General features: G+C 45.2%; 1 protein-coding gene across 1 annotated transcript in view; it reads left to right on the top strand.

Moving 5' to 3' along the window:
* Positions 1–15,679, top strand: part of LOC147906326 (sodium/proton antiporter 2-like) — an 82,777-nt gene that overhangs the window by 30,188 nt on the left and 36,910 nt on the right. The window contains exon 4 of the mRNA XM_087378072.1: positions 6,175–6,351. Coding sequence (XP_087234198.1) covers positions 6,175–6,351 — 177 coding nt within the window. The remainder of the gene's footprint in view (positions 1–6,174; positions 6,352–15,679) is intronic.

Raw genomic sequence — 15,679 nt, 5'->3', positions numbered from 1 at the left:
TACGGAATGTACGGCCAAGCTGTACGTTGAATGTACAGAAGGTACGAAGACTGTACGAAACAGTCCGTACGTCTTGTACGGACGGCAGCCACGGACGAAGAGCTGGTACAGACAGGTACGATGCAAGTACAGTACAGGCTGGTACGGAATCAGTTGACGCAGGTTGTACGGTGGTTGAACGGCGATGCAGAAGGTACATTACGGGCGGGAGCTGAGACTTTGTACGGCGTACGGCGTTGCTGTCAGTTGTACGGCGTATGGCGCTGGTGCAATACGGACGGGAGGTGCGGAAGTAGCTGTACGGAGCAGGCGCAGAAATGTACGGACTCCTGACGAAGGTTGTACGGAAGCAATCCGTACAATGTACGAACTGTACAGACAAGGAGTGGGCTAAAGCTTTCGGGCAAGGAGCAGGGAGCAGGGTGAACCTGCTTTGATACCAAATGTGAGAAGGGGAGAGAGCAACAGTGAGAGCAAGAAGCAGGAGAGTAAGAGAGCTTAAAACGTAGTTGCAATTAGATGAGTGAGTAAGATACAACTGAATGGAGTGATGGGTTTTGTCTAAGTGACAAAACCTTATCACTTTACTAACTGTGGTTAGGGGGAAAAACCTGTAAGTGAGGAAAAAGTGCCCCTAAGCTACTTATTACATTACATTGGTCACTGCTAAATTATAGCAATAATTCTAACAGTTCCAACATCCTAAACGCCTGGAATGCCGTTCTGGGAAGCAAGGCAGCCCCGTAACGTTTTTTTTTTTGCTCTTTGAAAGTTTCAAATGGGTATTTTAGAGCTTATATAGAAAGTTTTAATCTGTAAAATGTTAGTTTCTTTCATTTTCTAGCATCGTTTTATATCATATGATGATGTGTCATGTATGACGGGCGTTCCGGTTCCGGTTCCTGTTCCTCATTCCCCCTTCCGAGAACGTTCCTATTTTCGGCACCCAAATTTCCGAAACATTCCCGCTCCCTGGTAACTATGATGTAGTGGGGAGGCTTTATGCAATTCTTTCGACATGTTTACTTGCCTGTGAGAAAAGTGTATCTTTTTTTCGTATGTTGGAGAAGGCAACCTTTAAAGGTTGGTTAGAGGGTGACTATTTTGTAGTACCGTTTAAATTGGGACAGTCTAACCTCACCTCTAGTACTACAGGAGTATGTATTGTTGATGCCTGAGAAAGTAACTTAGCCTTAGCTGCTTGTAGCAAGTTTCAAGGAAATCTGTGAGATTGGATTGATTTTGTGCCACATGTAAAGAAGAGCTGTTATTACTTCATGAGGTGTTTAATAATTTAATAGATAGATTTTGATGAAGTTGGCAATGTTGATCGTAAGAGCAGGGGTCATGAAGCTGGCAATGGTGCCTCTTTTGTATGCTTTATATAACATGGTACTAGCAAAGTTTGTAGAGACAGTAGGTAGCACTAGGGTTGGAACTTGAATTCAATCTGATAGGTCAGGAAACTCATTGGTTGATGTATCTAAAGCTGAGCTGGTGGTACTAGCCAAGTTTGTAGAGACAGTAGGTAGCACTAGGGTTGGAACTTGAATTCAATCTGATAGGTCAGGTAACTCATTGGTTGATGTATCTAAAGCTGAGCTGGTTAACTCATAGGGGAGACAATGAAACATTATTTCTCTTCATGGAACAGTGTAAGTGTAGGTAATAAAGAGGCAACTTTGATTGTTCTTGTCCGATTGAGTATTTTCTTTCCCTACCGTTTCCCTTTCTTTAGTTACAAGTAGTATGAGAGCAGCTCTTCTTGTCTTCACAATTCTACATCCTGTTGGTACCCAGCGTATTAGAGGGTAATTGTGATTTTGGATGCAGGTTACTCGGTTAACAATGCCTCGGTGAATTTTATGCCACCAAGAGCGCTAATTAGCTGTTTAGTGATAGTGGAAGAGATGCATTGTATGCCGACACATGGCATCTTAAATGTTGTGGGTTTATTAATGCAAGATAATCATGCCCCAGAACGGGAGACTCTACACTATCATGCAGCCAGTTGTTTGACGGGACGTCTAACTTTAGATCCCGTTTGGCTCATTGGGTTAGGGATTTCCGTCACCGTCTCCATTTGCTTTTGAACCTTTCTACTGCTTTTACATCTCTGTCACTTCCAACAGCTTTCTTATTCCTGTCGTCATGCTCAATAGTTTGGTGTGTATACCATCCTTCTTCGTCGCCCTCATCTTCAGTCAGCCTCTACATAGTATTTGTGACCATGGAGGAATGCAGAGAGTGAATCGATCGACAGAAGAAGCGGAAATCGCCTTCTCGTGTGTCGCCTCCGCACCCAACAAACAACCGTGCAAGGAAAACATGCTGAGTTCCCGCAGCAAATCACAAAAGGAAAAGTCGATATTCTTGCATGGAAAGAACTGGTTAAAAAGGGCACAATAGAACCCAAAAAGGAGCTTATATCTGAAACATTGGAGGAAGAAAAGAGGTGGAGCAGCAAGGCATTGAATGTGCTGGTTAGAGGTCTAATAGTTGGTGACACTCTCATGGCAGATGCTGAAGCCCTATTTGTGAAGATTGGGGTGAACCTTACCTGTGAAGTAGCATGTGAGAGTGGGTAAGGCATATGCACCGACGAGGCCCATGGTAGTGAAACTATGGACAGTCACAGATAGATCCACCCTCATGAGCATGATGGTAACGCTGAAGGGCACCATGATTTTCTTTGGATGATAATCTCACTCTCCTACAGCAAGAGGATAGGAGGGAGGGAATGGTGTGGGTATTGGCAGCAAGTAGGAAGGGAAATGGGCAGCCTACAAAGACGGCAAAGTGATCATTTGAGAGAGGGCAGATAGGGATGAAAGGGAAGAAGCGGAATAGGCAGCACATGACGGTGTCTAACTAACGGAATGAGAGCACATAATAGGTTGAAGATTGTAGTGTGAAACTGTAATGGCACTCTTTGGTCTGACCCAATGGCACTCTTTGGCTGAAGATTGTAGTGTGAAACTGTAATGGCACTCTTTGGTTGAAGATTGTAGTGTGAAACTGTAATGGCACTCTTGAGTCTGACCCAGGGAGTTTCTTAGAGACCTACACCGACAGAAACATGAATTTCTACAATGAGACACATGAGAGTGTAGAGAGGGGGCTGCCCATAGTGACATGACACATTTGGGGGTCAGCATATAGGAGAGAGATGAGGAGAGACAACGTGATACAGGACTCGGGAGGAGTAGCAGTTCCCTTCAGATCACATTTGAGAGAACTTATATCTGTGATACGGAGAGAGGAGCATGCACGACATATGTGGATACGAGACTAGCTATTGCATGCACAACCGATCTTCATTGCAGTGTGCTATTTCCTCCTAGAGACATCATCCTACACCCATGAGGTCACTACAGATGGATGGACACAGCTCGTATGAGACGATATATGATGACATCACAGAGTTCTCTAGGTAGGGAGACATCCTTCTCCTTGGAGACTTCAATGCGCATACATGAGAAAAACAAGTGGGCCTGCTGGATTTTACGTATGATTTCCTCATAGTACCGGAGCTTGATGTAGTAGAGCTTGGGATACTGAAAGATGCCTCAAAACGAGTGTAGAGAAATTTAGATCTCACCTCGCACTTGAACTAGCTTTGAGCTAGCTAATGACATACGAGACACAACGGATCTCACGATGATTGACACGTTGTAAGAGGGGGGCTTTCCTCTCACACATGATGGATGAGATTATGCGATCTTTTCGAGGAAGAGATCCCACCATTGGTTGCAGGCTTCTATTTGAGGAAAGGTGCCTATTCCCATCACAAAGATGTTTGGCACACATATGCGCACTCACTTCTAATGTCCCGATGCAAGAACCACTTGATATGTCCACTATGCCCAAGGCACTATTTGTCACTCTTTCACTGCACAAAATGTATAGGTTGCACTTCGTTGGCTCCATAACTGGAGAGTCCAGGATAATGAGGGGCTACGGTGTGAGCATTTCGTACATGGATAGGAGGTCTTGACTCCGATTCTAGCGCAAATGTTCAGCCATGATGTATGCCATGGCTTCCCACCCGTTTAGAGTACTAACACCATTGTGCCTATACACAAAGCAGGGGACCCTATGGACACTGGGGAACTACCACACACTCACACTTTGGCCAAAATTTATGGGTCGATACTAGAGAGAGAGATCAATGGCTAGGGTAGACATGAGTTCGGAGATAGCACTCCACCCTAGACTAAATCTTCACTCTATGGGCTATCATTGAGAAGGCGTAGTCGAGAGTCCAGAAAGTCTATGCATGCTTTGTAGACTTTCGGAAGTCGTCTCACTCTCTCATATGATCAAGAGACTTTAAGAGATGCATATTCTAGAGGTCACGATTTGGGGGGTTGATGAGCCTATTTGAGTTCGACAGAGGGAGACTTGGTGCCCCAGAGGTCTATCAGATTGGGATGAGGGTACCATATCTAGGGGTAGTCTTCACAGGGCTAGTTTTCATGATGACCCTTGCAACCAGGGCATGACTCACGAGGACATGGAACCGTAGCCTGACTAGAGAGGCAGTGCTTTCAGGTGCACCTTTAGGATCCGCTGACAAAGGGCTGGCTTTTTGACATCCTAGTGAGGCCGAACGCCATGTATGCAGCTCCTTTTTAAGGGAGTGATCTCTCGGCACAAAGTGGAGGAAATTGAAGCGGCTGCAGGTGATTATTGGGTCTAGGATGATTCGGAGTAAGCCCTCTGTCCCACATCACATAGTACAGGCAGAGTTTGCAATGACACCTCTCTAGGTTGATGGCATTGTTCAGACATTGACTTTCCTCCACACAGTGTGGGCCTTACTCAACTGGAGACCGCCGAGGCTAGCATTGGAGTCATCCGGATGGCTAGTAGAGAGTGGGGTTGTTACAGTATGGTATGCACGCGTATCCACATGGTTTGTCAGTCACGATATTCAGATGGACAAGCTTCCCCACTTTTAGTGCAACGTGCATAGATCGCCTGAGCGGATCCCATAAGACGAGATTAACTAAGCTCCATATGTCTCGGACTTTGGGGAGGACCCCACCAAGATCCAGTTCTATCACGATCACTTCTTAAGAGTATCGGAGGATGTCATCATCAGACCCTTTTACCTCCAGGATAGAGGAGTCTCACATGCATTGAGGATTGCCATTGGACAAATGTTGGTCATCAGCTGAGGATTGAGGCAGGGAGAGCTGCATGCATATCTAGAGAGCAACGTATTTGCAAGTTATGCGCGCTGGGAGAGGTCAAGACAGAGGAGCATTTCTTATGTGTCTGCCCAGCCTGCTATGAGATCCGTGGATGATACCACTGCCTTTTTCAGGAGTGCACGGCTTTGGTCCACTCTCATGATTGATCTAGTTCGAGAACCAGGTCTACATTGGGCTCTATCTGATTGAGATGCGACGACACAGAGAGACACTATTGCGACATATCAGAGAGCAGCATGAAGGGACCACGCTGCAGGAGGCTGAGGTAGACTGAGCACAGCGACACGTCACGGACTTCTATGCATTTGAGTCAGCTCCAGGACATAGCGGGGTGGAGGAGGAAGAGCTAGCTGATATGAGGGCATTGTGGATCAGCGGGGAGAGACAAAGCGATGCTATTGAGCAAGGGATGCAGAGACCACACATGACATGGAGAGTGACCAGAGTACACATGATTGACGTCCGGCCTATCTCAGCTCTCCTCAAAGGAGACTGCTAGATATGAGGCGTCACTCTTGAGATAGCCCATCTGATTCAGAGGTTGAGGAGACCATGTCCTCTGCCATAGTGAGAGACAGCTCGACAGATGCAGATCCGGGATATCTTTGCAGCCCACTAAGGAGCCACCACAGCATCGGGTTTCAGAGTTTGAGATTTCAGTTTTGTCAGTCTTTCAGTTTTGATTTTTGAGTTAGCTTAGCATAGCACTCAGCAAGGGCCCTAGCGTAATGAGGTCTTTCGAGGACGTTAATCTGTGTGTGTGTGGAGGGGGGGGCGGGGGGAGTGAGGAGGGGCGGGGAGGGGACTTGGGGGTGTTAAAACTTTGACTGGTAAAAATCATTGTGGTGGTGGCACCTTTACATTGTCAACTAACCTGAAATGTTTGTTAAGTCAGACAAGCATGTTCTTTATTTGCTCTCCTGGAAAATCTTTATTTTGTTTTGTGATGGTGCAGGACTCATCTCCTGATGCAGTAACAAATGAGTTGACAGAATCATCAGCAGAAGTAAGTGAAATAGTATTTTTCTTATTGGGTGCCATGACGATAGTGGAGATTGTTGATGCACATCAGGGCTTCAAGCTTATCACAAACTCTATTACTACTCGGAAACCTCGCAGCCTTTTGTGGGTGGTAAGGAGCATCTCTATTCTTTCTTGGTCTGATTTTTTGTATATGTTTTTCTTCCCCCAATGGTATTGTGGTTGCATGGTTTTTGTTTTTTTTGGAACAATCTGCGTGAGTTGCTGGCTGGGACCTATTTTGACATAAAGCTAACACATGTTTAATCTCAAAGTCTGACACAGTCAAAGTTTGTACTGCTAGATTTTAGAAGAATGCTGAACTATCAATTGATGTATTTTTTTCAAGTCTGAGCAGTTGCCAAAAATTCAAAGCTTATGCTTCATGGTGCATTGTTTTATGATTCTGTGTTATCAACCTGAAATATTTTGATTTCATGCATGGGTTAAGAACCAGTATGAATGGCCAACTAACCTAATCTCTGTGCATGGTTGAAGAACTTCATCAATGTGCAAAGCAGGAATCTAAGGGAAAATGAATGGTTAATTGAGGAACTCAAAGAAACTAGTTCTTCCGTAACAGTTTTGAATGGCTGGAGCCTCAATTTCTAAGAAATCATAGTATCATGTCGATGGCAAAAGATCCTGAAATTGAAATTCCACTCATTTCAGAGTATGAGTTGACCTGCATTATCTACACTGAAGGTTATGATCAAGTTGTTTAGATATTACGTTTTCTGAAGCTAAGAGCCTTACTATGTTGGCAAATTGCTGCTAAATTCTGTGAATGAAGCTTCATTCTTCATTTGCATGCTTTGTACAAGCTACAGTTAAATGCATGCTTGATCTGTTTATAGACAAACCAATAAGGGCAGGTGCAGCATGCCTGAGACTCAGCACAAAATGTATCCCAAGCAAAAGCACTGAAACCGGCCTTAAGTAAACTAAAGGGAAGTAAACCGTAACTAGCTTAGCATCCATGTCATTTACAGCCACATTGCATATCTTTCAACCACTTCATTGAGTACAAAACCACTTAGAAACAACTTTGAGAAAGAAACTGGATGGAGGCTAGGGTGCCCCTGCTCAATGAAATCAAATACGAGACACCATACTGGCCCCAAATACCTTGGCTGTCCCTTTCGGCATTTATTTAATTCCTTTGGCAATGGAAAATAATGTTCTTACATTAAGGGCTCACCTTTGCCCTCTGCTACACGAGCAGTCCACTGCACAAGCCAACACTTGGCTTCAAAATGCATCCAATTCCAATGCACGCTAGCACCCAACTGCCAAGGTAAGGCTAAATTTGTGTCCAACTGTGAGTGACATTGCATTCCACAAGTCCAAAACAAATGCTCAAAAAGTCTCAAGGCATAAAAAAATGCAACACACTGTCCTTGTGGCACCAATTAGGCATACCCTTTGTGACTGGGTATCTGCCTATAGCCTGTAATGCCCAGAAAGAACTCCAAACAATGAAATGCCAAGCAACAAGCTTCTAAGATAGCAAATGCAAACCAAAAGGAAGTCAGAATATCCATACCCGCTGTCCATGGAAGAGGCAAGCTCTTTCCTGCACCTATCCTCTGCCCAGGCCCCTAGGGGTGTAGAAATGACTCCCAGCCAAGGGAAAAGAGAGAGAATGAGAGAGATACAGGTTCTGGGAGCTGAGAATAGAAAGAAGAGCAAAGCTCATGGGTGTAGAGGCTAGAAACAGGAGAAAAAGGCTAAAACATCAGCCACAAGGGCTCCGGAGATGCACCAACAGCTCGTACAGCTTCCAGAAACACGCTCCGGGTGCATGCCACTTGCAGAAATCACCATACAGCAGTGAATGGGCCTGGGACTGTGTGCTAGGAGTTCTAGAGCAGGGAAGGGGCCTTGGGATGCGTGCCCAAGCAGTCCGTACATCAAAAGCAGTGTTGAAGTCACCCGTACAGCCTTAATTGATCCGTACGGGTGCATGCCACTTGCAGAAATCACCATACAGCAGTGAATGGGCCTGGGACTGTGTGCTAGGAGTTCTAGAGCAGGGAAGGGACCTTGGGATGCGTGCCCAAGCAGTCCGTACATCAAAAGCAGTGTTGAAGTCACCCGTACAGCCTTAATTGATCCGTACGGGCTGTATGGGTTCTGTACAGCAACCTTGCAGTCCCTTGGAAGGTGTGAAGGCAGCAAAACTGAGGCAAAGGGACAGCAAAGGCATGTGTGCCAACAAGCAAATCAGCCGTACAATCAAGAATTTACCTTGAAAAACGTGTAGGAGGGTGAAGGGGGGAAGAAGCATGCACGGGGGATTGCCACATGGCCCCTCATTAATGCTCTAATCCTCCAAACCAATAAAACAGCTGGTTTGCCCCCACATTAAAGTCCTAACCCCTCCTAACCAATGAAACATTGGCTTTCCTTGGGCCCAACTTTTGGACCCCTCTTAGTGTTGCCGTGCCCTAGCACTTGGGCCTAGCGGGTGCTCTAGAAATGGAACTAGGGACTTCTAGGAAGTTGACACTTTCTCTAGGCCACTCCCCGCGGCCAGTAGGGAGTCCTAGGCAGTAGACACTTCCTCCAAGCCAATCCCTCATGGCCAAAATATCCACAGGTTTAGATGCACATGAAACCTGTGCTAGACTTTGAGTCTCTAAATGTTTGGTCGACTTTTTTGTATACAAAGCATACAACTCAAGACCAACCAGATCATGGCTCTCCATGCAAGGCATAGAAGCACACTAGAACTAGCCATAATCGAATAGCACTCACACAAGACTTACACTCTTTAGTAAAAGCCTCTTTTGTGTTATATTTTTCTGTTCACAAGAAATTAAAAACTTGGATTTCTTATGGACTAGAAAACCAAAATGAAAACTTATCTTTGTTGGGTGTGGGGAGCAATGGAATGGAGATGGAATACAAGAAAGAAAACAACATGCTGAGGCAACTAGAGCACTTGCAAATGGATAATGAGAAAGGACAAGTGGCGGCCAATATAGGCCCCAAAATCAACCAAAATTGTTGACCAATGAAGTCAACCTGAGGGTTGACTGATCCGAATTGGCCTACAAGGCCATACCAAGGTTAAGTGCTAATAGATTCACCTCCATGATATCGCTGAGGTATCCAATATAAATCCAGGTCTACCTAGAAACTATATCATGGTTGCACATATTCGTCCAAGATGGATGTAGCAACCTATGATTATACAGGGAGACCAACATCATGTAATAAATGGTGCCAAGTGTAAGGCGTGTTGAAAGGCCTCAAAATTGGGTTGTGGTACAGCCTTCTAAAAGAGATTTGCTAAGTTATCCTCCATGGGAAAACTGTATATCTCCAGTTGACAGGCGTTCTCAAAAGTAGGACAACTCCAGCTGACAGGCGCTCTTGAACATAATGATAGTGCACCTCTATGTGCTTGGTACACGCATGAAAGATAGCATTACACGCAATGGCCAAAGTACTCTGGCTGTTAGTGTAGATGATCGTAGAAGTGTCTTGGCTGACATGAAGATGTGAGAGTAACTTACGGAGCCAAACACACTCTACTGTAGCTGTGAAAGGTTGCCCTATACTTAGCTTCACAACTAGAAGTGGCACCTGTAGGCTGCTTCTTGCTGAGCCAAGAGATGCATGAATGCCAAGTATGAAACAATTGCTACTGTGTGATAGGTGTCATAACAGCTTGCCCAATCACTGTCCGTGAATGCATGCAAATCTAGTGAAGACTAATCACTATAGAACAGCCCCAAATGCTGTGTGGCCTTCAGTAACGGAACACGCGCTTCACTCCCTGCCAATGCTGTGTGTTGGGCTTGTGCATGTACGTGCTTAATTGGGAAACGGTAGACTGCAAATCAGGCTGGGTATGACATAAGTAAATAAGGCAGCCCACAATCCGTTGGTAAAGAGTGGCATCAAATGGGGCACTTCCATCTTCGGTGGAGAAACGGAAGCCAGGTTCCAATGGATTAGAAACGGATTACAAATCTCGATTGGAAGCATTGCAAGAGCTATCCAATATATTTGGATTGATTCATCATTATGCCCCCCTTAACATTACCAAATTGGATGCCCAAATAGTAGTGCAATTGGCGCATATCGCAAATGATTTTTGCAAATCTGCCCTGAAATCTGCAATTTTTTGAGTGTTTGGCCGAGTGATAAGCATGTCATCCACATAAAGAATCAAAATCAGAAATTCTGATTCACTCTTCCAGACATAAAGAGTGGCCTCTGTAGGGTTGTTCTGAAACCCAAGGCATAGCAACAAAGAATGTATCTTGGCATACCATGCCCACGGTGCCTACTTCAAACCATAGAGGGCCTTTTTTAGCCAGCATAACTTAATTTCAGAACCTACAATTTCAAATGTTGGAGGCTGAGTGACATAGGTCTCTTTAAGTAAATCTCCGTGAAGGAAAGCTGTCTTAATGTCCAACTGATGGACCTCCCAATGCCTGTGGGATGCAAAAGCAATGACACACTAAATGGTCGTGATGCGTGAAGTGGGAGCGAATGTCTCTTCAAAGTCAATGCCATGTTGCTTTGGCATAGCCTATCACAATAAGGTGGGCTTTGCAGTGGTCAGCACTGCCATCAGCTTTTGCTTTAATTTGTAGACTCACTTAGTGCCTAAGGAACGCTTGACTGCTGGCAAGTCACACAACTCCCATGTGCCATTTGCATGAATGGAATCAAGTTCAGCTTTCATGGCATCCATCCATTCCCTGCTATCAAATGCATCATTATGACAAAGAGGTTCCTTATTGCAGGCAGTAGCAATCAAAGCAACATGAAGAAAAGTGGCATCCATTTGGTTTTTACCACATCCAATGTGGGTAGCCAAGGGCTCAGCTTGCTTGCTGTCTGGTAGAATATCCAAGAGCCACCTTGGAACTTGTTTCTGTTCTCTAATGACAGCCCATTCCTCTGTAACTGCTTGTTCAATAGCATGATCATCATGTGGCTGCAAATCAGGCTGAACATTGGCAACAGGAGGAGGCGGTGAGCTGCTAGAAGCATTTGGAGCGGGACCTGGCAAAGTCATCGATATTTGGGAAGGGTAGTATGGCATCAAATACATCAGAGGCTTCTACTGATGTCTGTTTTTTACGGTCAGCCAAAGTAAACCACGTCTCTACTGACAGTTACCTGTGCTAGGCTGAAATAACTTGTATCCTTTGCTTTGTGAGCTATAGACAATGAAAATGCATTTGATGGCCTTATCATCAAGCTTTTGCCTGAGCTGAGAGGGTACATGTGCATATGCAAGAGATCCAAACACTCGCATGTGTGAAATTACAGACTTGTGGCCTGTCCATGCTTCATAAGGGGTCATAGTCTTCAATGCCCGAGTGGGTGCTTGATTGAGCACATAGTTGGCAACACATAATATCATCCAACCATATTTTATTGGGCAAAGACTTCCCCTTAAGTATGCTTGGGCTTGCTATTATGTGTGGCCGTAATAGTGTGGCTGGAAGCTTGTACTTGATTCCACAAACCCACAAGCAAGAATGTGATGGAGAGGTCTTTCATTTTTCCTTTTAAAGAGAGAAAAGCCAACCACACAAACCAGTCATTTGTGAAGTGTTGATCGTGGAAGAAATGCTATAAAAAAGAACTAGTTGTCAACCGGCCTATTTTCAAAGAATACGACTTACTGCCTACGGAATCTCTGAAACAGGGGCTAGTTAACCAGGTTGGAGGGCATAACATCTAGTGAATGCATGTTTTGTAAATACTAGAAGTGGCCTTTCATATGACATATGTTTATTGTAACAAACCTTGTATGCTGAAGATATAGGCTGGCAAAGATAATTTTCTACAAATTGTTATTGAAAGTTTGTCAACCTAAGGGCAAAAAACTAGTTTGTAGCCAAGACTTTCTTTAGGCCTTGTCAAGCGGGCTTCCATCGGTTTCATTTTCGTCCACATGTTCACATGTCAAAGTGACATGTTTTGATTCTCGCTTGCGTAAACCACCTTTTCTAGGAGGTGGAGAATGTTCTAGGTGGGTGCCACCTCCCATACCTCCTGGCCCCATGTCACAATGGGTAGACAGTCCGCCACTCGGGCCGCACCTACGCAGGCAGTGGATGTGGACTTGGGGACAGATGGTGGCACCAATTTGAAGTCTGGCTTGATTATCAGAACAAGGGCTTGGATATCAAGATCCCAAGCTATGGTCCAAGTTCATCTCTTGGCTTAGGGATATTCCACCTACGACCTTTGATTTCAAAAGTTCAAAGGGCTCGAGTCTGTGGATTCCCCAGCAGGAAGCATTACTACAGCAAGACCAGGATGTTTTCCTCACGACGAGTTCCCCTTTGTCCCTATCACCAATATGACGGGAGAAGCATCACATTGAGCATCTTCCTGGATCATCACCCTGCAACAAGTATCCTTACCAGAGGTCAGCAGAAGAGCTTGGGATTCAATAATGTCAGATCAAAATTCATAAACCAGGTATTCAGTTCCATTAGATCAGGATTCACGAGCCAGTATACCACAGTCAGACACCTCCTTTCAGCATATTGGGAGGCTTTTTTAATACCCAGTTCTAATTTCAGCAGAAGGGGATGTCATGGGCATTCACTTCTAGGCAGCTTTGGGGCAGCAGTGCTCACTACTACCTGAACTGAGAGAATAATGCACTCAAAACAGAAGCAGAACTGTGAAGTGAGTGTGAGAGTCTCAAGGAGGAATATAAAGGGCCTTCGAAGAGGAGAACAATAAATGAATATGTGTCTGCCCAATAGGGCTGAATACAACCGAAAGAATAAGTACATTATGGATTGAATAACCCTCACTGCAAAAAGGAATGAGAGAATATTGTATAGAGGGAATAACCCTCACTGTAGAGCTGCTGGAAATAAGGGGTTGCTTTGATGCACACCCCTGCTGCTGCCGTCCAGAGCTGAACCGGGACCTGTAGATGAACCTGTAGATGCCAAGGAAGGGGAAGATCTGCTACTCCCTGAAGCTGGCCTGGTATGGTTCTGATCCTTGCTGCTGCTGGTGAGAGAGTGAGTGAGGCTTTCTCCCTGTTACATGGCCTCAGAGGACAAGGACCCAAAGGTGAACAAGGCCTTGGACTTCCTCGCGTGGTAGAAAATGAGAGGGTGGGTCGGTTAGGTAGGCGATGGGCTATCGACCCCAAGTCAAACAGCTAGTACACACAAAGGAGACCTTGGTGGTGGGAGGGCTGATCCCTAAGAGAGGAGCTGTGGACATAGCATGGTGGTTCTGGCCATCTCAAGTTGGGCAGCCAAATCACATGAGGTCCTCACTAGATTTTAGATCCACCTATGAGATAGCCTCTGCTCAAGGAAGATATCAATGTGAAGGCCTTCCTATCAGCCCATGGCTGGAGCAGATGAGGATAAACAAGATGTGACATGGTTGCAAGGTAGGGAAATGTTTCCAGAACTCGAAGGATCCAATAGGTGTTCACCTCCGGCACTAACTCACAAGATGTGCCATGGTTGCAAGGTAGGGAAATGTTTCCAAAACTCGAAGGATCCAATACACGTTCACCTCGGGCACTAACTCACAAAGGGACTAACATGCATTCTTTATAGAGATGATCTTTCCGTCCTACTTGGTTGATGAGGAGCATGTCATCAGTCAAGATATACAGGACTCACTGCCGCCTTCTCAATGGTGCCCAGAACCTCCACCAAGAGCAATGTGTGGGAGATTGTGGCTAGCATCACTACCTAGAATTGATGGGTTGCACACTACATACTAGTGATGAGGGCACATCAGGCTCAGCTTGTGGATACCCTTATACACATCTTGTGATCCACCCAAGAGAAGAGCATACACAAACAGAGCGCTCCTAGAAGACCATTGACTTGCAAGCATCAATGTGTATGTTGGTTGGATAGCCCTCCAAAGCACCTTCTTTGGGATACCCTAGGCAGTGAGTCGGGACCCCTAAAAGCAAGCTGCATTTGATCAACATCACACAGATAGCAAAACCTCTTTGTATTGTTTTCCAAACCCGAGTATAAGGTACATTTTACTTAGTTATTCATGTAGTATGATGATCTGTTTATGTTCCTTGTCTAAGCATATCCCCTCACATTTGAATATATAAAATCTAGAATTGCTGTAAATTTGATTGTATTATTCTGAAATGTAGCGCTTGCCTCTAAAGTTGTCATGACAATATCTCAAGGTAACAGATGCTGATGTAATCATGATGATACGCTTAATAGGAGCAGTAAAAACCTATGGCTATCCGTTAGCATAGGAATGCCAAGTCATGCCTTGGAATGAGCACTGAATGTTAATACACCACACCTTAGTAAAAGAACCCCCAAAGGAGCAAGTACTCGTAACCCTATGTGGCTGAGGTGACTTCCATTTTGCTCTCCACCTGCTATCCCGAAAATGTGCCATTCAAGTCAATGGTATCCGCCGCCATAAGAATCAATGGGCTTGCTTGGCTGCTTTGGTGGAAATAATATCCTCGAAACTCCTTGAACATGCTAGGATGAGGACCTTTTGACTTCCAATCTAGCCATAAAACTAAAACATTGTGGGAAACTTATGAGGCTCCCCTCCTTTTGCTGATCTTCAAGCTCCTCGATGACCACTGATGTTGTCTTCGTACGAGTTGAAGATGTGGATGAACCACTTGATGTGGCTCCTTCTGCCTGGAGCTTCTTGACGTGCGGGCAATCTTGCTTCTTGTGGCCTTGCACATGACAATGAAAGCACTAGTTTTCTTTGGCATAGGTTGCTCGTGTTGTTGCACCCAAGAACGCGTAATAAGAAAGAAAGAAAGAAAGAAAGTTTATTAAAGTCTTCGGAAGACCGATGGGTCTATGAGACTGTGAAAATCCTGATACAACGAGCTGTGGTAGTGGAGCTACTAAACGAGCATCCATACCAATGCAAAATGCAAAATGCAAAAAATGCAAAAATGTAGAATGGCAGTACTAAGTCCTAAGTACAACATAGTCATGTCGATGGTCGACTATATATCAATCTCAGCATCATCATCAATATCATCATCATCCCCAGCAACAGTAAGATATTAGGATGAGGCAGTGGAGGCATGAAGTCGGCAATAGAGTGCTGTCGGCCACTCAAAGGTGCGGTCCTGGCACGTCTCTTGGTCGTAGCTCTGCGCCTATAACCAGGGCTACTGTGACCCCCGTCGGTCGGGCTCCGCGACTCTCAACAAGGAGGGGATGTCTCCAAGTGTGATCTGTGTGTCGACCCTCTGTCTGAGCTGTCGAGTCACGGGCTTCGGGTCACGGTCATGTCGAGGCCTCGTCTCGTTGGGGTCCATGTGATCTAGCTGAAAGAACTCTGTAATAGAGCTCTGAGAGGGATCAACCGAGGAAGAAGTCTGCTCCTGTCTCTGTGCTTGGAGTATCCTCTCGCGGTGTCTAAGTGCCTCATGAATGAAACCTGCCAAACACCGC

Source organism: Dipteris shenzhenensis, chromosome 1 (assembly GCF_047967505.1).
Source record: "Dipteris shenzhenensis isolate YYH24624 ecotype China chromosome 1, Dip_SZ_1.0, whole genome shotgun sequence".
Taxonomy (NCBI): domain Eukaryota; kingdom Viridiplantae; phylum Streptophyta; class Polypodiopsida; order Gleicheniales; family Dipteridaceae; genus Dipteris; species Dipteris shenzhenensis.
This window is presented reverse-complemented; position numbering and strand designations above follow the sequence as displayed.